This window comes from Onthophagus taurus, chromosome 6, assembly GCF_036711975.1.
Source record: "Onthophagus taurus isolate NC chromosome 6, IU_Otau_3.0, whole genome shotgun sequence".
NCBI lineage: Eukaryota > Metazoa > Arthropoda > Insecta > Coleoptera > Scarabaeidae > Onthophagus > Onthophagus taurus.
In genome coordinates, this window is record NC_091971.1 from 4,685,561 (window position 1) to 4,713,019 (window position 27,459).

General features: G+C 34.8%; 1 protein-coding gene and 1 non-coding gene across 3 annotated transcripts; both read left to right on the forward strand.

Moving 5' to 3' along the window:
• LOC111414291 (uncharacterized) lies at positions 1–27,393 on the forward strand. Of its 2 annotated transcripts, XM_071196623.1 has the most exons (14): positions 1–265; positions 346–515; positions 5,283–5,521; positions 5,575–5,847; positions 16,517–16,594; positions 16,648–16,943; positions 16,996–17,337; positions 17,386–17,584; positions 17,637–17,939; positions 17,994–18,266; positions 22,503–22,642; positions 22,699–23,894; positions 23,951–24,055; positions 24,115–27,393. In XM_071196623.1, the coding sequence occupies exons 4-14, from the start codon at positions 5,730–5,732 to the stop codon at positions 24,356–24,358; spliced, it is 3,294 nt and encodes a 1,097-aa protein (XP_071052724.1). In that variant the 5' UTR covers positions 1–265; positions 346–515; positions 5,283–5,521; positions 5,575–5,729; the 3' UTR covers positions 24,359–27,393. The 2 variants fall into 2 exon arrangements, 1 of the variants encoding a protein (XP_071052724.1); XR_011640607.1 differs by lacking the exons at positions 1–265; positions 346–515; positions 5,283–5,521 and adding an exon at positions 11,852–12,395 and having other exon boundaries at positions 5,770–5,847; positions 24,115–26,513; positions 26,578–27,393.
• On the forward strand, positions 4,749–4,820 carry TRNAD-GUC (transfer RNA aspartic acid (anticodon GUC)). The gene has a single exon. It is a non-coding gene; the product is annotated as a tRNA-Asp (tRNA).
• Positions 27,394–27,459: the final 66 nt, after the last annotated feature.

The window sequence follows — 27,459 nt, forward strand, 5'->3', positions numbered from 1 at the left end:
TTTTTTTTTCATCTTTAGGTAATTGTTTTGGAACAGCTGCGCTTAAGATATTTCAAAACTACTCGACGAATGCGTTGAGCCTTCTAAGCAACAGAAGACTTGTGGGGGTAACACGTTATTTTGGAGTAATGTTCTGGTGCTATACATCACTTCAATTAAACTCTGACAGGAACCGAGCCGTAACGAGAAGTTTTAACTAAAGGGATTAACTAAACGAAGTTTCCACCAAACAAAAGGAAAGTTTCTCATATCATTTTAAGTTTTCGTAAGTTTTCGCATCTTTTCAAATATTAAAAAAGTAATTAACTCAATTCTTTTTTTAATCATTTCTCCTTTTTTAAGTAGGTAATTATTCTTAACACCAAAAAGCGACTATTAGCCTTGTCGATTCCCTCATAGTGAAGGAAGCATCATCTGGTGACATCTAGATATTTGTTTTGGAACTCAGGGCTAATTTGCTACGCCGAGATGGTAGAAAGTTGATCTCTTGGAGCCTACTTACTGGATACAGATAAGTAAATATAACTTGTTACTATATTATGCTGGCATGGTACTACTGGAAAATAGTATATTATTCAACAAGCGTATAATGGCGGCTGTTACCCATGAAGAAGAAGTTGCAACACGAGCGAGCGAAGCGAGCGAGTGTTGTAATCTGAGTGGGTAACATCCATTATACGCAAGTTGAATACTATACTTTATCTACAACTATTTAATTTTGAAAAAAAAATCAAAAAAACGAAAAAAAAATAAACTTGATAGACATTTTAGACATAACCTCAATATAAGAAAGCTGTCATTTCTGTTAATATTTTATTTTTTGATTAGTAGGCAGTGTCAGAAGTGTGGAATAATGGCCTCATTATTCAACACTTTGTCTGTCATGGGTAATGAGTGTCATTACCCGTCAAAAATCAATTGTATAACGAATAGATAATTCAATAGTTGTAGATAAAGACTATTTAATGCTTGCAGAAAACAATTTACTGCTTGCAGTATACTATTTGCTGTTTGCAGAAGACTACTACTGTTTGCAAAGAACTCCTTATTGCAATCAGATGAATAAATTCCGTTTGCAGTACATCATTCATTGCTTGATTTGCAAAGAACTACTGTTGGCTTGGTGCTTGCAGAATCTAGATTTGCTCCCATGATAATAAATACTGCTTACAAAAAACTACCTACCGCTTATAGGTGATTAGATGTGACTTCCAAAAGATTAGATACTGTTGGCGGAAGACCACGCACCACTGACATTAGGTTACTTTGTTTGCAGAAGATTAGATATAATTGGTACAAGACTATACAGGGTGTGTCAAATGTCTGGAATATCAGCCAATAACTTTGCCATTTGTGGTTTTAAAGAAAAATGATTGAAATACAAGTTTCTTTATTAATCATGGCGCATTTTTTGGCGATATTTGCTTGTTTGTATTGTTTTTTGTTTCGTTGCTATGGCAACCAACATTGTTATTTTAAATGGGATGCATACATTTTTTTTGCATACTTTGATAGAGGATAAGTCCCTGTATGCGATGAACATATCAAATCATATGGTTGTATAAGAAAAAAATCGATAAAAAAATCCGTTTTTTGAAAGTCTTAAATCAGCTAATTACAATCAAAGTAGGCGCCGAAATAACGCCGTTGACAGGTTTAAATGTCAAAAAAATTACAGTTTCAACAATTATGAATAATTAATAATGTATGGTCATTGGTAACTGTCTTCGGCCATCAACTTTTTGGAAGGTTTTTAACACATTTCATGTTATATTTTGGATACTGTGGATTGTGTAACTTTGAGTGCGTTTTCTATCACTTGCACCGTACCCATACATTATTAATATTTGAATTCTTTGTCGTTCGTTTAATTGCGCCATATTTGTTTAAACTGTCATTTTTTTGACATTTAAAGCTGCCAACGGCGTTATTTCGGCGCCTACTTTGATTGTAATTTGCTGATTTAAGACTATTTTAAGGCAATATTTTTAGAGAATGCATTTTTTCTCGATTTTTTTCTGATACAACCATATGATTTGATATGTTCATCGCGTAGAGGGATTTATCCTCTATTAAAATGTGCAAAAAAACATATGCATCCGATTTAAAATAACAGTGTTGGTTGCCATAGCAACGAAACAAAGAACAATGTAAACAAGCAAGTATCAAAAGCCAAAAAATGCGCCACAATTAATAAAGAATTTTTTATTTGAAACATTTTTCTTTAAAACCACAAATGGCGAAGTTATTGGCTATATTCCAGACATTTGACACACCCTGTATATTGCTGCATTGCTGGTAGGGAACGAGATACTATTATCAGAAGTTTATTAAGACTTCAAGGATTGTCAGATTGCAGCGAGATTTTTTTAGATGTTCCTTATTCGACATTTTAGCAAATTTTGGCATTTACTTCAAATAGATTTAAATTTTTAAAGATTTTCGGAGTTCATCCAAGAATTCTTTAAATGTTTCCAACTCTTATTGGAAAGCATATGCAGATTATTTCTAAAAAATTCCAAAGTATTCGCCATTATCATTTACAGAGACATAAATATAGCGTAAAAGATAGCAATACAAAATAAAATAACTGAATTTTGATATGATAACTCTCGCCGGTGTATTACGATAAAACTTTTTTGGCTTTATTTTATCATTAAAATGTTTGTTCATGTTTATTTATAGATATTGTACTTTTAAACCAACGTTGGAAATTATTTTATGGGTAACATTTACATTATGAACAAAGGAAACCATCCAAATTTATGGGTATCATTAAAATTGATATGAGTAAATTATCAAAAATCACACGATAACCATAATACGTTTAATCCTTCCTTTATTAATTAAAAATGTGCCTTGAAATTTCCTGTTGGTTTTTTTATCGTCACATATATAGAGTAATTTAAAATCTGATGGAAATGTTCTCATTCTAATTCAATAAATAATCGTAAAATAATCCATAAAATAATAATAAAAGAAGAAAAACAACACCGGAAAGAACGAAAGAGTACATAAAAAAAGATGAAATAACCGTCAAATTAAGGATGTATAGTGTTTCGAAGAAGACTGTTTCGTTCCGCTATAAAAGTCTCATAAAAGAGAGGAACACACGAGTACCTTGTACGGAAACAAGTGATAAAAAGTTCTCTCTTGGGCGTCGTTAACCCTAAACGCACCTCGAAAATGTCGCAAGCAGTCTCACTTCATTTTGTTTATAAACATTTCAGAGATCGTTTCGTTTCGTCTTTAATTTATGCGGATTTTATTGATTTTTAATCAGGACGTTAAAATAGCTTCGCCCCATCGAAATTCTTGATTTCTTGGTGAGAAAGAACACAAGAAATTAGAAACAACGAAATTAAACAGCGAATTACGTTGCGTTGGATAATTTAAATTAGCCCACTTCGTTTTTCCTTCTTACACAGTGGTGAGTCAATTTTGAGGCTTGAGGAAGACTCTAAAAGAACTCATTATCTCCCTTCTAACTCCACCCCAGTTTTCTTTGCTTTCTGTATTTTCTTTTTTTTTTTTCAGGGCCCTTAGTTTTAATTAACGGGGACGGAATGGTTTAACGTCGGTTTAATTAATATAAAACACATGGTGGTTTTAAAAGATTTCAATCTTCTTATGTGACAACTTTATTTATATATATCTTTTTTTGGTCTATATATCTTTATATAAATAAATTTTATTGGTAATTGTTGGGTCTAAAATAAACTATCACCGGTCAATTAAACTTTTGTCGTATGGAAATGGTAACGACCTTTTCCCTATTGAACCATTGCGTAATTCCGGGTTAAAACGGAAATCAGAGAGGCGGCCACAACCAAAAGTGAATTAACATATTTAATTTGCATGCGCACTCGTTTTAATTTCACCGCGATTTTGTCACGATCGTGCGTTACATGTTGCGGCATAGAAGGCCATAAATTAGCGCAAAATTGCGAATGGGTTTTAAACAATGAAGTTAAATTGCGATATTATCCGGTCTCGCAAATCGAACGGTTATTTTATGAGCATTTTGCTATTGTTTTGCATTTCCCGTCCGGGAGGAGCACTTGAAATTTAAATGAGTGTTTTCGGCGGGGATTTAATTAATTTAAAAATTAATTGAAATTTGTTTACACGGCCGAGTTACACTATGGCATTAAATGGGCGGCACGTTCGCCGCATTTAATACAGTCATTCTTCCCGACAAATTGTCGTTATTTATTTACCTGTTTCAGGTACGGTAACCGTTCGAATTTTTTTTAATCGATTTCAGGATCTACGTGCCAACTGGCCCTCTTTTAATCCGGATGACAGGGCGCGTATAAACTCGATCAAAAATTAAATTGATTTCACCAACGCACAATGAAAATTTTTGTTGATTGGACGCGTGCCCAACTATATTTATTGGGACGATTAAAAATCAATTGATCGAAATTAATTGGTACAATACTTCACCATATGGAGTTGAATTGATTAATAAGTGGAAGAATCTACTGCTTTAATGTAGCATCATTATCGTTGATTACCAATATAATTAAATTTAATTTAAGCGTAAGAACCAGTTGGTGATATTTTTAAATTTTTTCTAGATATCCAATATAAATACTTGAACTATAACTTAAATATCTTATCAATTTATATATATTTAAGTAGTATTTATAGCGTCAAGTACATTTTCAAACAATCAAATAAGTGCTGATAAATAAGTGTTATGATAATAATCTGGAATAGAGATTATGTCGTTGAAATATAAGTCCCAGATAGTATAGTGGTGAGTATCCCCGCCTGTCACGCGGGAGACCGGGGTTCGATTCCCCGTCTGGGAGATAATTTTTATTTTTTACAAAGTTGAGAAAAAATTGTATTAAAAACACCTCAGTCTTCTATTAAACATTATCTAGTCTCTGTCAACAGTACTACAGTAGTCTATCACTAGTATATATATTTCTGCAAACTTCTTTAAGTGCTTTATTAGTAGTATCTAGACTTTACTCTATTGTATTAGTTTTTTGGCAATAGTATCTAGTCTTCTACAAGCATTAAATAATCTTCTGCATGGAGCATCCAATATTTTATTAGTTGTGTTTAGTCTTAAATTAGCAGTATTTAGCATTGCATCATTAACATTAATAATATTAATAATAATACTTTATTACTCCATTTTACCAAAAAAGCGTAGAGTGCGTCAATTTAACAATAATTACATTGCAATATAATACAAATTTAATTCAAACATTAAATTGGAAAAACATGCCAATATTATACATCAAATTTTTTCGTGACAATAGCTCTCAGTCTTCTCCGGAATCTTGGAACTGGCAGGACCCTCCGAAATGTGATTGTAGATCTTGATACTCTGGTACAGAGCCGTCTTCTGAATCTTAGTAAGATGCGTTTTTGGTGGCACCAGATAGCAATTCACCTTTCCGTGTGTCTCGAGGATTTGATATTTCATATGTTTTTGAAAAATTCAAAGTAATTCTTCCTAACCAATACGGCACATTCCAGAATATAAATTCCATACAAGGTAGGTATTTTATAATCTTTAAAGTAACTTCTACAGCTATCAGTATTTTTTAGACCCCTCTTCTGTAATATGAAGATTCTATCTATACCAACACCACGGCCCCAAAAGATAACTACATATCTTAGCAAGGAATAATATATGCATAATAGGCATTTAATGCTGTTTCAATGCCAGCTGATTTGGAAATAATCCGAATGGCATATAAGAAATGACTGATCTTGCCACCAAGGATTGGGTTGGATTCAATATGATTGGTCCAAGACAGTCCAGGATCCATTTTCCAACCCAGAAACGAAATCTCTTCAACGCTGGCAACAATATAAGTGGTAATTAACAATTTTCGTTTTTTTTTGTATTTAATTTTATGCTGTGCGCTTCAAACCAATCCGCAAGTTTATTCAGATCCATAGTAAGTTATTTCTCGATTTCATAATCAGTGCTAACCTCGCCATGGTCGTTGTGTCATCCGCAAACATTGTCGTAATGTTGTTCGTTACACGTGGTAAGTCATTCACATACAGCAGGAACAATATGGAACCCTGCGGTACTCTCAGCTTGACTTCCCTCCAAGCTGATCTTATTTCTGTTCCCTGTTCACTGTGGGCAACTACACATTGTAACCTTCCTGATAGATAGGATTTCATCCATGACAAGCTAACACCTCTAAAGCCAAGTCTCTCCAACTTGGTCAAAAGGATTGAATGATGTAATGTAGGCCCACTGACGGTTGATAGTGAATATTTAGGTGGTGACCAACATTATTATCAATATTTTGACAAAGCTTTATAATCTCATTTCTAGCTTCAAAATTGCTGGCTTTATACCACTTGTGGTAGCTTTACCATCAACAATACTACTCTTCTGCCAGTTGCATCTAGCCTTTTCCACAATATTCTATTAACAGTATCTAGTCTTCAACAACCATTAGTTAGTCTTCTGCATGCAGCTTCTAGTCTTCTATTAGGTGTGTATAGGCTTAAATTAGCAGTATTTAGTATTAATCAACAGTACAACTCTTCTGTCAGTAGCACCTAGACTTCTCAAGCAGTATCTAGTCTTCTACAAGCATTAAATAATCTTCTGCATGCAGCATCCAGCCTTCCATTAGCACTATTTAGCATTATATCAGCAGTACTACTTTTCAGCCAGTTGTATCTAGCCTTCTCCATACAATATCTATGTTCGAAAATTGTCTAAAATTTCGCTCGATTATGTTACCACGAAAATCTTTGATTTATGTGATTCGCTTAATAATGTTTAAATGAAATTATGATTGTTGAATTGTGAAACGTCGTCCGTCATTAAACGGTTGATCCATGCGTTAAATTAAAATCATCTCGCTGTCGAAAACGCGATTAAATCGCAAACGGAAACAGCAAGCGACCATCAAACCCATGAATATGAAATTTTCGTCAAATTCAATTAGCGCTAAATTAATTAACAAAGTTTCCTTATTACGAGAAAACTCAATTGTCCGATTCGAGATAACGTCTCCTCCGCTCCACGCGGCACGAACTCCTTCAACGAACGAGAACGAAAAACAAAGAACAAAACAATAGCCGGTTGAAGTTATCTTGCATATCTTGCGATTCTATCGCTTCAAACCATCCACTCGTTTTCGTTTATAATTGAAATTTAGTTTTGATTTTACATCTTTTACCAAGAAATATCTCCGGGAATATTTTCACATTCCAGTTTATCATACGCGAGATTGTTTGTGGGTTGTAAACAAGCCACCGAAGGTTGTGTTTACCACAGATAACGTCACGACTTTGCCGAGTTTGCGTTTTCGGGCGTTATAAATAAACGAAGCGACGTGCGTATAGTACGTCCACTATTTCCGCCAGCAATCAATTCTTATAGGAAGTATATCATAATAATATATCCTTGAAGTTACTTCGTGGACGTATTTTATACCCGGAAACGATGATATAAATAATGTTCCCCTAAGATGGCAGACTTCCGCGTATTGAATCCTTCCTGTCGAAGAGATTCCGAATCGTAAACCTACTTCTTCTTCTTCTCCCCGGCTAGTTATTCGCCCAGATTGAACCGTTTGTGGACCAACGACCGGCCGTTTACGGGGCCCCTTGGTATGAATGGGCCGCCTTTCACGTAGGAGCTTTTAAGTAGTGCTTTACGACGACTTAAGCCTCCACACAATAGTAGCGCTACTCGACCTCTACTGGCTGCTAACTACCTTTGTTGAGATCGATGGCAAATACCGTGACAAAGCCGTAGAGGCCTCTTCAAGCCAAAACGAAAAAAAAACATAAAACCTGATGCGGAGATTTTAATCTTCAATGGATGCATCTGCTCTTAAAAATAGTAATACGATAACACTTTTAAGACTATTTGAAAAGAAGATAATCTGGAGGATTTTTTTTGTTAAGTTGAGGTCGAAAAGTAGTATCAAAAGACTTTGGAGTCACTGTATTTACATGTCTATAAATACTTCGTTTTTTAGATAGCTTTAAAATCAATCCTATCGAATCTATCAACCTATTTTTGTAAAATATAATGTTTTTATTTATTTGCATGGTTTATTGTGTGCCATATCTACGGTGTGTTAATTAATTATCGTACCCGACGTCATCATTGCAAGTATGCAACCAATATTACAGTGCAATACGCATCATACGCAAATCGCGTATTGCCATACCAACATTGTGATATTGGTTGCATACTTGCAATGATGACGTCGGGTACGATAATTAATTAACACACTGTACTTGCAGGAGATTAGGACCTGATGTGATAAAATTTATGAGACGCGCCCGCTCGTGTTATAAAATCGGGCGCCCGCTCTAAAGTAAAATTAGGATTACTTTCATTACGAGTGGTTATATAGGATAAATATTTGTTTGGAGTATTAAATTGAGTTTGCCGTTTAATTATAAATCCCATTTGAAAGGTTTGAAATTTAAAGTTAATTCTCGAGTTTGGTTTACAAGACTTGACGAGAGGTCTCGTTTCTTGAGGTAAGAAGTTACGGCACCGCTTTAATTATTTGTACGCAAGCCGCAATTACGTCTTATGCAAGTCCCGTAGCTCACTCCTGAGGAGCGTTGGGTATAAATCGCGAAGTTAGCAGACGCATGAAATACTATCGCGTCCAAGGAAACGTATTAATCTCCGCGATCAAACTAGTAATTGCGGGATTATTTGAGTTTCAAGAAGTTCGCAGATACGGCTCTGCCATATCTCAAAGTTCCCGGTCGGGGATCGCCATATTTTACTCGCCGGGTTACTTAACGGCGCGGCACGAGCGCGTCGTAAAATCTCAAAAACTCTCAAAAACGTTCGTTGCGGGAGAAGTCGGAATCGTTTCTTCTTCGCGAATCCTTTTTCGTACACTTACCTAATTATCGCGTATCGTTTCTGACCGCTACTAAATTATGCGCGGCCGTAAATCAAGCAGCGAAACTTCGAAATTTATTACTTAATATGAATGGGCTTTTAAAAACTGTTTAAAATACTCGAGCGATAACTCATCCTGTCCACCTTTTAGTTAATTGGTTACCTCCACGTTTCCTCTTTTCCGCATAAATTTAATTACAACCTTTCTTTTTCTTTAATTTTCACACCATATAATCAAAATAACCCATAAATTTCTAAGTACATCTCAAATTGGTCCTCTGACCACCCTTCTCGGTCATATATTCCCTTTGTACTACCCCAAGAACATCCGGAGGCATAAAAGATGTCATCCCACCCCCGTATTATCGGTCGAAGCAGAGCGAAGAAGCCGGTTTAGCTCCGGATTCTACGTATCTAACGACGTACACGTAATTGTTGCGACCCCCGAGAGGCCTCCGGCACCCCCCCTTACTCGACCAGTTCAGTTTTTGAGTTGGTGATGTTAACGGGAGACTCACAATCAACATGGGCGACAAACAGCGGTCTTCGACAAGAGAACTGATTGCGGTATTTCAATTCACCCCATACAATGTATAATGACAAGATGGCTATCCGATTGCGATGGGCCACACAAATACCAGCAAATATGTGCGCAATTATCCATTACTTGTGTGTAATTTAACCCTCTTTTGTGCTGCAACTACAAAAGCTGTCGATTGACGTTCAAGTAAAGTGAGTTGTTTGTCGAAAACACGTAATAAGAGGATTTCAAAACGATCCTATTCATTCAATTGAATAGTTGAAGTAATTTAGTTCAATTTTGTTTTATTAAGTTTATATTAACGGTTCACAATATGTATTCATGTTGAATTTAATTCCAATTTCGTTGTGATACTATAATTTTTTTTATGGAGTTTGTAACATGCAATTTGCTTCATTATGAAAATACATTTAGAAGGTTATGAGTTGAAAGAAAACTTTAATAGTTTGGATCAGATAGTAGTGGCATAAGTTTGGATTTTGCTGGCAGAAGGTTAAATACTGGTGTCAAAATGTTACTTATTGCTTCCAAAAATCTAGATACTAAATACTGTTAGTATAAGTCTTGGTACTGCTGATAGAAGGCTAAATATTAGTGTCAAACGATTACTTATTGCTTGCAAAAGACTAGGTACTGGTAATAGCAGACTAGATACCGCTGAAATAAGTCTAGATACTGCTGATAAAAGGCTAAATACTGGTGTCAAAAGATTATTTGTTGCTTACAAGAGACTAGATACTGGTAATAGCAGACTAGATACTTCTGACCAGATTAAAACCCCAGCCCCTTCTCACCAAACAGAACCCCAAATTAAATGACATAATTTTATTCATAAATACTGGAGTAAAAATAATGCAGAATTCAGTTTCGACTAATAATTGGACCGCGTTATGCATTACTTGGCAAAATGATGACGATTCGTGTAAAAATTTTTGAAGAAAATAATCTAGAGTTTGATTTTATACTTTTAAACTGGTTTTTATTTTATCTAGAATTTAAGTCTAACCAGATTCGGCCCTTGACCATTTTCAGAGACTCTACAAATAGATTAACATCTCTCATCTTATCCATTTTCTAAACAAGTTTCTTAATATTTCTTTTTGTTTTGTTAAAAAAGATCACATATCAAAGCCGAAATCGGATTATTAGTTATTAATTTACAAAATTAAAGTTTAAAAAGTGGTAAATTAAGGACGAAGTGTTACAAGTTTACAGGATTTTTTTAATCAATGTGAAATGACCCAAAAAAACACTTTAAAAATAAAAAGAAAGTGCGGAAAAGTGACTAACACTAGATTAACTTCAGTTATAAAACGTCTATTATATGATAACTAACTTCAGGTTTAAAATGTCAACCTCAATTTTGACATATTTGTAATCTTCATTAAAAATCCTTTAAAATGAGTCCAAACATGATACATATAATTCCAATATTATTCGAGATATTATAAGCAACTTCCGATATGAAATGTCAATGTCATTTTGACATATTCTTAATTTTTATAAAATGTCTTAATATTTGTCACAAAAACAAAAATAAAAAAATATCAAAAATTAAGGTTGGTATTAATATTTAAAAATTAAATTGCTATATTCATTGTTGCTAACTTCGGATTTAATATTTTTTATTCTAACTTTTTGGTTATTTGAGATAAGTGCGTCATCTTTGGACTCATTTCAAAGGTTTTTTAATGAAGATGACAAATATGTCAAAATTGACGTTGACGTTTCAAACCGGAAGTGATTGTGTCTCCATTGATATCAAAGTTAAATATGTCGAGTTTGGACTCATTTTAAAAGATTTTTTATGAAATTGACAAATATGTCAAAATTAATAGTTGAAAGTTCGAACTGTTTGGTTTTTTTGTGAGAAATGCGTCATGTTTGGATTCATTTTAAAGGTTATTTTATGAAGATTACGAATATAATAATAAAATTAACGTTGACATTAACAACTGAAAGTTTAGTTTTTAACTAGTTTAGTGGTACAGTGTAAACTAATATAACGTAAAATCATTAGGCAATTTTTGAGTTCGATCGGTTTAAAGTTTTTTAAAGTTTGTTTGCTCAGAACTTTTTTATTCTATCATAACCCTACATTTATTTTTGCAGTTTCTAATAGTAAATTTAGTTTAGTTTTATCACTATTAGAGAATATTGATAAAAACCACCGTTTTCGTATTAAGTGCAAAAATGTTAGGCTCCGAGTGTTTTAGGTCTTTCGGTATTCTACATTTTTTCTAAGATAAGTTACACCTTTACCTACCAGACAGCATGAAAATCCCTAAAAACGATAAAATCGCTTAGTCAAGTGAACGGTCCAATTGAAACTAAATCAAAATATTTATTGATCGTATCAATGATAAAATTGCAATTTGAATAAAAAAATTAAATTTACGATTCTTTTCAATATGATCCTTTTCTTGTAGAGTCAGATCCGACCGGAGGTTGTTGTTGGTTTTGATATAACGTATGGAGTGTTCGTTCTGAAGCGCAGATACGTCTCGTCTTCTCATACATCTAAAGGTCTTCACGCTGAGCGTGAAATATTCCGTACACGGTCCCAGTTCTCGTGCCCCCGCGTCGGACAAGAATGGGCCAACTCGACCATGGTGTCCAGGAAACCCACATTACTCAGCCGACGGGCCCCATTATAACTCGGCCGTGCCCTTAAATTAGGCGAATTGAATCTCGAGTCTCGTCGGCGCAGCGGGACATCTCAAAATCGCGCGGGTTTAATGACGCATTATATTTTAATGGGGCGAACCGCGTTACTCCCGGCCCCGTGATCTCCAATAGGATAGTTAAGCATATTGACGGGAAAAAGACTGTAATTTTAGTTACGAATAATACGGTTAATTTTCACCAAGAAATTAACATCATTTTTTTTCGTATAACATAATATTCAAGCTTCGTTTTATCTGTTAGGCACTTTATCAACGTTTAGAACGAGTAAATGGAGTGTGCTTTGAGGTAAGTACAAAACGTGGGACGTATAGCGAATGTGGCGACATTTATCTTGGCGGTTTCGTTGTCGAAAAACCGGACGCATTTTATAAATCTCCCGATCTTCCGTCGCCGCCGGATAAATCTATCCGTTTCCGGCGTTCAGCGGCGACAACCGCTCGTTTTTCTCTTGGATGCGGTTCTTCCCCGGCGAGGTCTCTCTTTTTCTGTGCCCGTAGGCGGACCGAACCTTCTACTTCGGGCGGAGGAAAGAGGCTTTGGCGTGCATCAAAGAAACGCGCCGGAATTGTTCGGGCGGACGTGACGAATAAATCACGCGCGTTCACCAACCGCTGCTTGTAAACATCCCATTGTTTCCATTTTCTTCCGGGGGAAGGAAAAGAGTCTCATTCTCTACTTCTATATGAGAACTTTTACTTAGGCCCACTTTTACCATCCTCCTGATAAACTATCTAGCGGATAGTTACCATGGTTACGGCGGTTTTAAGCGCTCTCATTGGCTAAGGTCCATTACTACCATCTTTTAGTTAAATTTATCTTATAGATAAACCCATCTACTAGCCAATCAGAACGCGTAAAATAGCAGTAACCGTGGTAATAATCCCTTAGATAGCTTAACCAGAAGATGGTAGTAGCGAGCCTGGATTTATCTATCGGATAGATTTATCAAGAGGTGGTAAAAGTGGTCCTTAGACAATTAGATTTATTTTAAGTAATGGTAAACGAAATAAGAGTATAATAAGATATAATAAAATATGTGCAATGAGTGTTATAAATTAACATTGTAGGTTCGAGCAATTACTAAGAGTGAATTCCGTTTCGAAACGAAAAGTAAAGGAACGTCCATAGGTCTCAAAGAAGCCGAGAGAGGCTCGCTTTGAAATTTACGATGACTTTGGCTCTAAAACAAAACAGAATTACAGCAGCCGGCCGGTCGTATATCTCTCGGTTCAGCGCCGGTGTACGGTGTGCATGTGCGAGTAAGACGTTTTAATTGGTTCATCACGTGGAAATGTTGTTATTAACATTGCTGGTAGCAGTCCAACAGCCCGCGCCGAATGACAAATGTATTTTGTTCAACTTCTAATTTACTTTCGCCAATTTAATTACGCGAACAGATATATGGACTCGTCCTATTTATAGAGGGAGAGCTCTCAACACCATGCGAACGGAACGCGTCTGTGATGTGCGCACGAGAGTGGTTATTGTCCTTCAAACGTTGATGAAAAAGGACGGACTCCTCCTCCTCCTGCGAAGTAAATGTCGTCCTGGTATTTGCTTATTTTGACGTGTCTAAACCCGCTTCACGGATCAACGGATTCTTGTCAATACCTTTAACACCCAACGTACCTTACCGAACCTTTATTTGAAACAACAACGCCAACAGTAATTTCGTTTCCAGTTGAATAACCCGAAAACATTGTTTTTGTACAAATTCTCCATCGTCTATATCCTTCTTACTAGATATATCGCGTGATCACAAAGATGTATGTTGGCTACAATGGATACAAATTGCTGCAAATAAAGACACATATCTTTCTATGTTTTCCACAAGAATGTGAGAAATCATGCAATATCGTTGGAATGTCGAAAGGTCTGTTTATATTAGTGTATAAAGTTGTTTTAATCAATTTTGTCGTATATAAATAACTCACAGTATTTGGATGTACTAACTATAGTTACGAAACTACTATGCACTTTTCACATAAAATGCAACATCATTTAATAGTACAGGCATTGGGTAGTTTTGCAAAGGAAAAGTTTTGCTTGGAAAAGGTGACGTCCTTATGATAACTCTGACTTTCCGTCTTAAGAGACGCACTGCTAAATCCGAATGTTTCTAATTCTTCTAACACTAGCACTATTACTATGTAGAACTAACACTATACCTAGAACTAGAATCATTTGAGCCGTCTTTAGAGACGTGTGGCTCATTTGGGTTTAGCCACACGTCTCTAAAGACGGCTCAAATGATTCTAGTTCTAGGTATAGTGTTAGTTCTAGTTTTACGCTTGCACTGTCACTAGAAATAACTTAGACCTAGAACTAGAAAGATTTGGGTTTAGCCTTACGTCTCTTAAGATGGCTAAACCCGAATGATTCTAGTTCTTGGTCTAGCGCTGCATAACTACTAAACCTAGAATTAGAAAGTTTCGTTACCGCGACCTATAAGATCTATTGTAACTTTAGCCCTCCAAAGGTATAGGGCAGGGGTACCTAACCTTTTTCTTGTATCAACCCTCTATACAAGTATGGTTCACTTCATCGACCCCCCGCATTTTATTCGTTATATTAGGTAACAAATTATTGACAGGGCTAAATCCTAAATAATAGTTGCTCTGTCAGGATCTGTAAGTGCCGATACTTTTCTCGGATGACATGCATTTTGAATAATATTTGTGCTTCCATATCCTCCTGCAATGTAAGCAACTCTTCTTGAATCGTATCATCAATATCAAGTCGAGGTATGTCGCACTGCATTGGGTCTATATAAGCCATACTGGCACATTAAAATTATCTTTTAAATGTTGTAAATGGCTTGTATACAGCCTGTTTCAGAGTAAGCACCTTATTTTTTTAGCCGCACTATGTGTACTACTTTCAAAATATTTGGCAGTAATATGTTTTAGGACATTTTCTACACGATGGTGATACCAGATTTTCAATTGGACGAATTATTTCAAAATGGCGATATAATTTCCTCTCCTATATATAAATAGGAGTTATCATATTCCTCGCCTGTCTGTGACCTGGAAGTTCATTCCAGCGTAAGGCTACCTTTGAGACCTCCCAATTGTTGATTATTTGTTTTAAGTGGCTTTTTTGTACTCCACAGCCAGGTTGGGGTCGAATTAGGGATTGCAATACCGGACCAAAATCTCAATATCGGTATTCAAACAATATACATTCAAACAATGTCCAAATCCCGCCATGGCTGCTGACGTCATACAGTATGATTTTGAGTTGCCGCATCACAGCATTTTATGAGACGTATTGTGAACTTAAGCTTTTATTATGAAAGAACATAATCAAAAAGAAAGACCTAGCCAAATTATTTTAAGATGTGTATTATTTTAATTAAAGGCATTTAATTTCCAATATGTATATTTTTAAAAAAACTATGCAGCCACGAATCTCTACAAGGGAGAAACATTCACAATTTTTTTAAAAATTTGCTATCATAAACATATCAATAAAGGGCAGATTATCAGATTGGCCTTTAGAATATCCTCCTTCAGTCATAGTAGGTATGGCATTTATACAACTTACCAGCAAACAACAGAAATTTCACAGACGTGACAAAAACGTGATAAATAAAGTTATTAATGTGTTATAACCTAACTTTTCTCATAGGTGTTGTTCACAGATCATATTCTTTTACGTCACGACCAATAAGCAGCGCGTTTAAGGACATGTTATTATGAATGTGGTGATCAGATTTGAGTTGATCTGATATTAATTGTATAGCCTTAGCCGTAAACGACCTCAACTTAATCGGATAAAGTCATACATTTTTATTATTATTATTATTTCGGGTTGACATTATATTAATTGTATAACCTCGGCCGCAAACGACCTTGATAACACAGCTTGTTTTCACCTTTTATCTTCTTTTTTTTAGACATTCTGAAAGAAACTCGTTTACAGCCAACAAAAACAACTTCATCTAATAGAAACAGTTGTCTTGCTAATTTGGATCTCATCTTTTGGTATTGCAAGATCCAAAAATGAATTGCAACATTTATTAAATGTTCAAATTTTGCCTTTATTGAAATAAACATTTCATAAAAATGTTCATATCGTGTTTTTACAAATATTTTGATAAGATTTTTTTCATTTTATACAGAGATAGCGAAACATTGATAATGTTCATTGTTTTTATAAAAGATAGGCATCATATAAATTAGACAAATTGAATTAAACGGCTCAAATTAAAACAAGTGGTAATCTTAATAAGTTCCGGAATCCTTTACTTTGCAAAGAATCTTTTAATATTCTTAATAAATCTATATAATTCTCCAAATATAATCGATTACACCATCTGATTGCATGCAAGATTCGTCGATTAGTAATCGTGATACCACTATTCTATCTAAACCGATTAGATACAGTGACGATTTTTTCAGTTTGCAAACAGACGCAGTTAAAGATGCGTGTCTTAATGATTGGGTTATTTGTTGCTTTTTTTATAAATTACTCTAAAGGTAAGTAATAATTAAAAACAAATTCGATTAATTAATTAATTATTTTTTAATAGGCGAAAATTGTGTTTTGGATGGAGGTAAATATGATAAAACAATTAGTATTTATGAGAAAGTAAACGAGAACGAGGAAATTTTTTTCACAATAACCACCGAGAATGTAGCGAGTGTTGAGGTAAACCCAAATCAAGACAATTTTTACGTTGACGTCGAATATCAAGATAACAAATTAACGTTTAAACCTTCGCAAGAATTTGTAGAATTTTTCGAAATAAATAGTATACACACAACAAACCCTCGAGTATCTACAAAAATCATTTTGACTTGTACTGATGGAGATAGCTACGATGTGGTAAGTTAATTCCAAAATTAAAAAGTTGAATATAAATTATTATCTTTTAAAGGATTATTACCAAAGTATTAACGACGTCAACACATTTGAACCATTTTTTGAGAACACCACCTATGAGTTTATAGTTCCGATGCCGATCGGTGGGAATGTAGACCTTACACTTTTCGGGGAAGCTTTTTTCGTGACAGATTATGATATTTCAAACGAAGGAATCGATTTTTTAATTGAAGGGGATAGTGCGGATTCACTTGAAGTGGAATACATTGGACGAATCGATTCCACAGCTTCCGATTGCGAACCAACCTCATCGATGGGTAAAATGCATAAAGGTGCTTTAAAAACAAAGAATCCTTTAAGATTGGCTAAAAGTACTACGTACACTCTTACTGCCACGGTAAGTCAAATTAAAATTAAATTGCTTAAATTAAAATGATTTTTATAGGATAAAGGACAACCGAATACTAAAAGTGGTACAACAATCGTTAATATCATAATCGATGATTCCGCAAGTCTTCCTCATAGCCCTTCTTTTGAATTTGGATTTTATGAGGCTGATTACGATACAAGTAATGAAAAACATAGTATTATTCATAAAAAACCGATTAAGGTAACTGAAGGGATAAATGTAAAAATAAATGGAGGTAATGTTAATGATAACTAATAAAAATCTCGGATAATTTTTGTGATTTCAAGATTACGCGGAATATTTCGACCACATTATTAAAGACGATGTTTTGGAAATTACCTTAAATAGAAATTTACCCCAAGATGTAATTAATTTCCAATCTTTTATCGGGTTAAGTATTACCGCATCAATTGATTACGCCGAAGTTTCGGCGACTACATCCTTAATCATCGCTTTGAGCGTACAAAATAATCTCAATTTTCGCAATGTCTATTACGAAGCTTCTTATTTCGAAGAAAATGGTGAACCTAAATTGACCACCGATGTAGTAATCGAGGTAAACGAAGGGGCGGAAATTCAACTTCTTGGAGGTAAATATAATATTATAATCGATATTTGGAGATTATAAAATTTTTTTTTTGTAGATTACAAGGATTATTTCGTTTATGATAGTAACGATAAATCAATTAAAGTGACTCAGATTTTGCCGATAAATTATTTTAAGAAATGGTATATTAATGTTATGATTCAAGCAACGCAAGGAACAGCCAAAGCTGAAGCTGTTTTGGTTGTATCACCAGTAGCTGTAATTGCTTTTAATGGGGTATTAGTTTTTGAGGGTCAACCTGATGAAGATATTACCGGGAAAATAATAGCCAAATCATCTATAGAAGAAGATATCATATTTAGTTTTACAGGTAAATTATTTTTCTCTTAAATTTTATTGCACTACTCTTGTGTTGTAACTTTTGAACAGTTTAGCCAAAGTTAATATCACACACCGACGTATCTCAAAAAAAATTTTAGATAAGACTGTAGGTACACTTCTGTAGGCATAGATTTTCTTCTCACAAAGCGGCGTACGTAAATTCGCAGTGGTATTAGAGATACAAGAAAGCTTAGTCGCGACGTATCTGAAGTTTTTGAACTCAGCTGTTTCACAAACTGGCGTAACTCAACATACGTCAGCTTATGAGAATATTAAAAAAAATCCTTAGGGCTTACTGATGTATCTAAACTATGCAACTTTAGACAAGTCATTTTATGCACATACGCATGAACGTGGAATCTGGCAGTGTGTACTTAAGTTAGGTGTCCACTTGTAAGAAATGCTCTCGAGAGTATTTTTTCTGGTGGACACGCATCTGAGAGTAACTATCACAGAGTCTCCACCAACTTTCGGTTAAGACTTGTACTCAAGTAGACACGCACAATTTATCTACCGTGAGAGTAACTGTCAAAAAACGAACACGGTTCGAATTTTGCTGCGAGTTTTCTCAATATAACACGTTTAAAGATGACGCCTAAATAAAAATGGTCCCAAGAAGAAATATTTGAATTAATTGAAGTGTATGAAGAAAATTTAGTTCTTTGGAATACCAAATCTAAAAAACATAGAAATCGGATCAATTTTAACAAGTATTGGACAGAAATTTAAACGGGATTTGTACCATTGGTAATATTTAGTCTTCTGACAACATAATTTGGTCTTCTGACAGTAAAATTAAGTCTTCGGCTAACAGTATTTGGTTTTTTAGTAGTAGTGTGTAGTCTTCTGCAAGAAGGCTATGCTTCATTTGCAATATCTAGTCTTTCACTAGCAATATGTAGTGTTCTGCCAGCAATATCTAGTTTTCTACCAACAGTATTTCGTCTTCTGGCAGTAATGTAAAGTCTTCTGTAAGATGAATCTGCTTCATTTGCAACAGCTAGTCTTTCATTAGTAATACTTAGTTAATTTGCCAACAATATCTAGTCTCAAGTTCATATTTTCTAATAATTTTCCAAAATACTGCCAAGCCACTATTAAGCTATCACGTGCACGACAATAAACTTATAGTTTACATTTATAAGTGCCATTAAAGCAATCGAATTCACTTTTTTGTGAATCCAGTATGCCAAATAACTAACAATTTGATAACGAATGTTGATATTTGTTGATACCCAGCTCTAATCTACGCCAAATCCATGGTTTCACCCAACAGCTTCTTTTTATTTCTTTCTGTTTGTTTTTTTTTTTAATTTTGTTCAAGTAGATATCGAGAGTTACTGCCAGAAGTTTCTCTCAAGTGGACACCTAGCTTTATTCTCGATGGGGTGAGTTTATCCAAAATGGATGTCTTCAAAAAATGCTCAAAAAATGTTGTTGCATCGAAAGAATTGATGTTTCGTGGTTGAAAAAACTATTCAGAGAGTTGAAAGACCAGTGTAAAGCGAGAGCTACTGAAGATAACACTTTTCTCTTTACGTCTTTTGATTTATAGCAGGTAATTAATTTACTTACCAATTTCAAAGGAAAGTGCATTGTTTTATAAAAGGTATTTGGCTATAACTTTGCTTTTTACAATATTTCAAGCAAAGCATGTTCATGTTATTGTTCGCACGAAACCGAAACTAAGCGAAACTATAACGCATTAAAAGCTTATGACTTACGAGGAGTGAAACACGCCTCATTATTTTCTGACGGATGAAGTGGTCAAAATAAGAACACAATAATGCTTTTACATACAATTCGACACTCTAAGAATATTGAAAAAATATCTTTGAGATTTTTCGAATCCTTCCATGGGCAAAACGAAGGAGATTCTGCTTACAGCGCAATTTCCAATGCGATAAAGCATGCTGGATATCTTTTTGTACTCTCACAACTTATTCTCGTATTTAAACTAGCACGCTAGTTTAAACGCTAGCTCCTGTCACTTGGAGACAGGATATAAAACTCTGTCTTTGAAACGTGTTACAATCGATTCAATGACACTATCTCCAGGGCAACTGAATTTTTCTCCAAACAAAATTTCCCAGAAGAAATTTACAGTCAACGTGGTCTGGCGATATTCCGTTAATCAGATTCTGAACATCAAAATTTCTATGCCTCATTACCCATTAAAAGAGTGTCTGAAACAGCAGTTTGGTTTGGTAAGAATGTTTATTATTTCTTTATTGTTGTGTACAGGGTGTCCCAATTTCGATGTCCGCATAGGCTATCTCCGAAACTAAAAGAGATAGAAAAAAAGTAGCTTACATGTCATGATCTCGTTTTTCGAGAAAATGCTAATGCCGAAAACTCCGAACAGCTATAGTTCCATCATTCCCTACTATGATGGAACATAATGTATCAAATAATTGCCAAAGCTTCTATTTAAAAATTCGATAACACCTCTGACATTATGTGCTGGTACGATGCACCAGCATGTTAAGTGTCAAAGTATAACAAAACTAAATAAAACTTTACAATGAATTTCGAAAATTATGAAAAATGTAACATGATTGAATGCTATATATTATCAGATAAGAATGCGACGTTAGCCGCGGAATTTTATTTCACAAGATATCCGGAAAGAAGACAACGGCACGTAAGAACCTTCAGTCGGTTAGCAGAAAATTTAATAGATATTTGGTCCTTCCCCAAACCACATGCAAAAATATACCAAAATGACCTGCAAGAGAAATTGCAACAAGACGTCTGACCCAAAAGCTGCTGCTCCCGAATATGAAAGAAAAATAAGTATAAACCATACAAAGCGGGGCTAACTCATTATTGAAGATTAGAATTTTGTAGATGATATTTAGAAAAATTAAATAATCTGCTGTTTGTTCAAAATGTTATCTGGACCGATAAAGTCTCTGAATGTTCAAAGAAGATTGGGGTTCAATGTATGGTGTGCCCTTTTAGATAATAGAATTTTGGTATCTACCATAAAAACTTAAACTCAGGGAAATACTTCAATATATTAAGGCAGCACATTGAGCCTTTGATCGACAATTTACCACTAAATATGTCTCAAATGATATATTTTCAATATGGCGGAGCACCAACACATAATGCCAGAGTTGTTAGTGAATTTTTAAATACTACTACAAACTTTGGCAACAATGCTTTCCCTCATGGTATGGTTATCACCATAACAACATTAAGTTTTAAATACATACAATAGTTTTAGAAAGAACAAAGAAAATTGATACATTATATTCCATCATAGTATGTATGGTTATCACCATAGCAACATTAACTTTTAAATGCATACAATAGATTTAGATGGAACAAAATGAATTTTTGTTAATTATTCAATAACTAAAAGAAATATACCCCACAAACTATATATATTTGTTATCAGAAGAAAATAACAAATTATTTTAGGTCTTAGCCAACTATGGTTTCCATTTAAAAAAATAAAGTTACATCTAAAATCTCGAAAATAAAATTCTACCTACGCCACTGAATTCTTCGTAAAAAGTTGCCCATATAATGTTTTATTTATAATACTCCATCTTTGATAATAAGTGAGATATTCGCGATTGTCGTTTTTGCAAAATTTTCAGTTTTTGCCGATAGGGTGAAAACTAAAGACGATAGCTGTTCGGAGTTTTCGGCATTAGCATTTTCTCGAAAAACGAGATCATGACATGTAAGCTACTTTTTTTCTATTTCTTTTAGTTTCGGAGATGGCCTATGCGGACATCGAAATTGGGACACCCTGTACTTTTAACAAAATGAGTTTTATTTCTAATTGGTATGTTTTGTACTAATAAAAATAATAAAGTGTCTGTCAGTAGATACCATTCTTTTTTGTATACAAAAACAGTGTTTATGTTATAATAAATAGACGTATCTACTGATTTCTAAAAACTATTATTCCCACAAACAATCGTATCTAATTTATTTATCAAAAACTAACAACTGAGTCACGTTTTGCAGTATATTCAGGCTACACACATAAACTGTAAATTACACTGCTACAATATTCTCGAAAAATATATACCTCACAGTAATACACACTGCAATTTCAAAGATTGTCTATAACTTTAAACTGCTCTCCTGTAAAATTGAGATAGGTCAATTTGTGATATTAACGACGATTTGGTCGAAGGCTTCTTTCTTACTTATTTATTTATATTCAGGATACATCTTAATAACATCTTAATTTTAATTATAGAAAATGTATCAGAAGATTTACTTCAGTATTTATCATTAACTGGGGATGGAACCTTAAAATCAATGAATTTGCCAACAGGTGCTTATAACATTGAAGTTTTAGCAACGGGATTAATAAGCAAAGCCACCGAAACTACTTTGGTAACATTTTGTTACAAAAGTCTTTTTTCTCTTTTTATTAATTAAAAATATTTTAGATAAAAATTAGAATTAGAGCTGGATTAACGTGCCCCGATGGCACCGCTTGGAATCCTTACACATTCCTCGCAGTTAATATCAAGGAAAATGAAACAGAATCCGTCGTTTTACCTCTTAATGAGGGAAGTGAATATCATTATGAAATTGTGGACATCCAACCCAATACAGACAGATTCGAGTTGAATGGAAATGGTGATGTTGTGGCTAAATCATTAGATAGAGAATCTGATGAATTTGGATCTGGAAAAGCGCAATACATCGCAAAAATTAATCTAATTTCTAACTCAGTACAAAGACATTTCTCTCCTAAAAGTACCTTAAAAACATTATTTGTCTTAAAAGATGAAACTACAGCTGGTGATGATAAATGTTATTCAATAAATAAAATTGGAAATGAACCGAATCAAATTGTTATTGGAATTAGCGTTGATGATGCGAATGATAACAAACCAATATTTGAAAAGACGAATGTTGTTGTTGGTTACCCCGAATCGGATTTGTTAAAAACTGTTTCACCTCCTTATGTAATTGTGGTAAAAGCAACCGATAAAGATATTGGGGATTACGCATCATTGAAATATTCAGTTACAAGCTCTAAAGTTGTGATTGACGAAAATACAGGGTATATTTATCCAACTGATGATATTTATGGAAATGACGAGGTCGTGAAAGTAACTGCAAAAGACGATAATGGAAACGGAAACGAATCGGAGGAACCCTTAACACTAACAATAAAAATTTTACAAAAAGATCATTTATGCATATTGAAATATCAAGATAAACATTTAGAACACCTCGATGGCATAATGGATAATCTCGCAAAATACGCCGATGTTAGATATCTTTCAGCTTCAGTTCTTCCTAATTCCAAATCAAATAGTAGAAATTCAAATGATGTATCATTAATGATCACGGCATACGCCTTTAATAGTGGAACAGAAAATCTTCTTACAGCGAATGAATTAATCGATATATTAGGAGATGTTGATGGAGTATCCATGGAGCCTCTTCCAAATCCAGGAGAAGATTGCACTACACTAAATCCCCAAGAATGTACCACAGAAGCACCGATTGATTGTAATTGCGACGACGATGAATGTTCTAAAGGAGGATTAATAGCCGGCATAGTAGTTCTTGCAATTTTATTGGCTTTATGTATTGGAGGATTTATTGCGTTTTATGTTTTAAAACTCAGGTAACATTTATGAGTGTAATACTTCCATTTATAATAAATAATTATTATAATTTTAGAAAGTTAAAATCTTATAACCAAATGAACGAAGAAGGGAGTCCAAAAGATATTAAAAAAACTACTGAATTAGAAAGTCCGAGGTTTACGAAGAACCAAGCACAAAAGTAATTAAAACTCTATCTTTATGAATAAATTTGGGTTATTAATTTGAGTATGATTTTAGTATAAAACCTGAGATGGAGATAAACACAAGAAGACCAACAGGGTATCTTTATACGACAAATGTGGAGGAAGAAGAACCGTCAAGTCCGGTATTACCCTCAGAAGTAGTTAATAATGGATTGAGGGAACGACGCAAATCTGTAGTGTTTAATGCTAACATAGAGGAGGTTAATATCGAAAGGGAACCTGAAGATGTAGATAAAACGAGTCTCACCGATGATGATGATGGAAGTAGTAAATTATAATCGATATAGTAAGTAGGATAAAATTGAAATAAAAATTATTTTGTGTATAATAATCAATATAAAAAAAACTCGCAAGAACTAATTGGGTTATGACAAATTCATCAAAAGTTAGATGTTATTTTAGGACTTTTTTAAAATTCAAGATAGAGAAGGAAAATGGAATAAATCTTTTCAAATCAATTCTCGATGTATCAGAACGCAACGAATAATATTAATACCCTTAATAAACATTTAATATCTAAAACTAAACAAAGATTTACTCCACCCCATCTATTTTCATTCTCCACCTTCCGTAATACTATGTGCTTATCGTAAATGCAAACTGGTTGGAGTCATAGGGTTTGTATTTGATCGAGTCGATACGGAACAATGAAACTTTGAATACGTACTTGAAGGCCTACTGAAGCCGAGGTTGTAGTGAATAGTACTCGAGGGTGATTTGCAAACCGGCAGAACGTTATTAAAATCTGGTCGGTGCCGGTTTTGCAACATGTGTTGAAGGAGCTAGTCTACACTGATTGTTTCGCGCCGCGAATCCGGCTTTTAATAAGACGCTCCAAATTGGAATTTTGTTTGTTCAGGCGTCGTTAGGCTTTCAAGTGAATGTTTGTCCCGCAATGCGACCATTAAATGAGAAAACGAAAAGATGATCCGTCTAGTTCCTAATTGAACTTTTTCGAAATTGTATTAATGGATATAGTGTAAGTTTCTCCGTAGCCGAAACATGTTTAAACGAAATTGGGCCAATTTATGAAGTGACAATTATTTCGAGTACTTCAGCGCGCGCTTTTATTCTGTTTCTGCAGTTGACAGCCAAGCGAAACTTGTTAAAACACATCTCTCACCCTCTTTTCTCCTTGCACCTTGCTAATTTGCTTAGGGGGGTACTCTCTCGCTTCCTCTTCCGCTTATTAAATCGTATTGGACGGAGATGAGGCACAAATCAATGCTCCCTCTACTGGGTCGATTATCATTGCGGCTGAAAGAAAATGTGATGACTCAAGAGCGGGTCATTAGGGGAGCCCGGAATTTGATGACCGATTCAAAAAAGTTAAGCGATATAGTCGGAAGGATGAGGAAGTAGCGGACCAGATCGTTTTTAAACGCGATTATATTGATTTTTAGGCGTTAAAGCGTTACCATGAAATCGCTGGTCCTTTGTAACCGTTGAAAGATGCTTTCAAACACATACAGCGCTTTAATATTTATGACAAACAAGTCGGTTGAACGCTCCAGCAAAGAATTCAGATGGGAAACAGAATTGGAAAAGTTTTGGATTACCGGGAGAACAAAGCGTGGAGTAATGGGGCTATAATTTGAATGTCTGCCCGTAATGGCTTTGTTATTAGTTATTGATTCTGTTGCAACGAATACGAAGAAGAAAAACATTTTTCAATGCCCTAAATTAATATACTTTAATTTCTTCGTTTACATACATACACGTGAGGCAATATCAAATAATCCTTCTGCCATTGTTTAACTTTTTAAGCTCAATTTCCGCAATTAAAGCCGGTCTCTCCCCGTTTCGGAGATTACGCGATATTAAGTTTCTTGAGCAGATTTAGTCTCGCTTTTACCTACACAATGTTTGCATTGTGGATAGAGACCCTCGCGAGCTTTGAAATTAACTTAAAACGATCCATTGTTGCGATTATTGCAGAAAATGAGAGTTATTCCGAAATTATAAAAATAATAACAGATTTGAGTTTAATTAAAACGTTCGATAATGAGATCAAATTCGACTCACAATCAGTCTAGACGGGTGCGAAAGGAAACAATGAGTACCTGGACCCTCAAAGAATCCATTTCAATCGAACAATCGCGTCTCGCGGGATTAATCGCGGAGAATTTGAACAAATCGGTCGAACAAGAGGGACGAAATTAAACAAGTTTGCAGCTGGTCGCCCAGATAAGCACCCTCTTCGTTGCGTCGGAACTGCTTCCTGAATTTCCGAACCCTACCCTTCTTCTGCAAAGAGAAGAGAGTGACGAAATTCCGCTTTAACCGGTTCGTTATGCGAAAATTTCAGACAATGTTGTCTGTCGTGCTCGCAACTTTGATCAATCGGCGCCGCTCTAGGACCTCTCTACAAACCCTATTCGACAAATTGTTCGAAACTATGTCTAATGATGTTAAACTGGGGATAATTTGCAGGTGACAAGATTAAAAGCTTTTCTTTTTTGTGAAAATAAATTATTTTAAGATGTTTTTTTTGTAGGTACCTACATAAATAGGAATAGAAATGGCAAAATATGTCATTGTGCGTGAGAACAGACAACAACCCAAATAGCGGCAATTTGTTTCCGCAAGACAAGAACTCGCAATATCTTCTCCGGTCGTGAAATAAAAAAGCTCCTTTGCTCCCATACTCAGCTATAAGAAACACTTATCTCTGGTAATCTGATAAATGTGAGCATCGCCGCTTTCGCAACCAGAAACATAATTTTCTCGGGTAAGCGATGCGGTCAGTGCTCTCTTTAAATTTGAGTTTTCTCTTTTGCCACCTCACATTAATATTCCTTACCGGTTAATACGCCAATTTGTACGGCTCTATTAGGAGCGCCGACCAAATTAAGCTGACGTCCGGTTTTAATTATTTGTCCGGCGCCGACAAATTGCCCCCTTTTAATATTTAATAACAGAAACAAAACGGGCAGACTGCAACGTCGGTGAATTTTCGCAGTTAAAGCGACTCATCAGGCGATTAAGGTACGCCCGTTCTGACCCTTATCATCCCCCGACGTAGAGGTCCATTGTGATGCAAACGATGGAAGTATTTGAATATGCGCCCCGAGGCCGTATTTAATAGTCTGTGAGTTTACAGGATTATTCGAGTTTATATCCTGGAAGAGGACCCTCGTTAATTGTTCACGGGACTAGGTATAACAGAAATTAATAGCTAGAAATTAAAATTATTTATTTCAACTTATTAGATTAGATCACTAGTTGAATGTTAAACAACAAAAATCTAAAATTCTCTATATAAGGAAATGGGCATCGTATTGAAACTAACACTAAATCTGGAACTAGAAATATTTGGGTTTAGCCCAAATATTTCGGTCTAGTGTTATTTCTAGTTTTACAGTAGCATATCACTAGA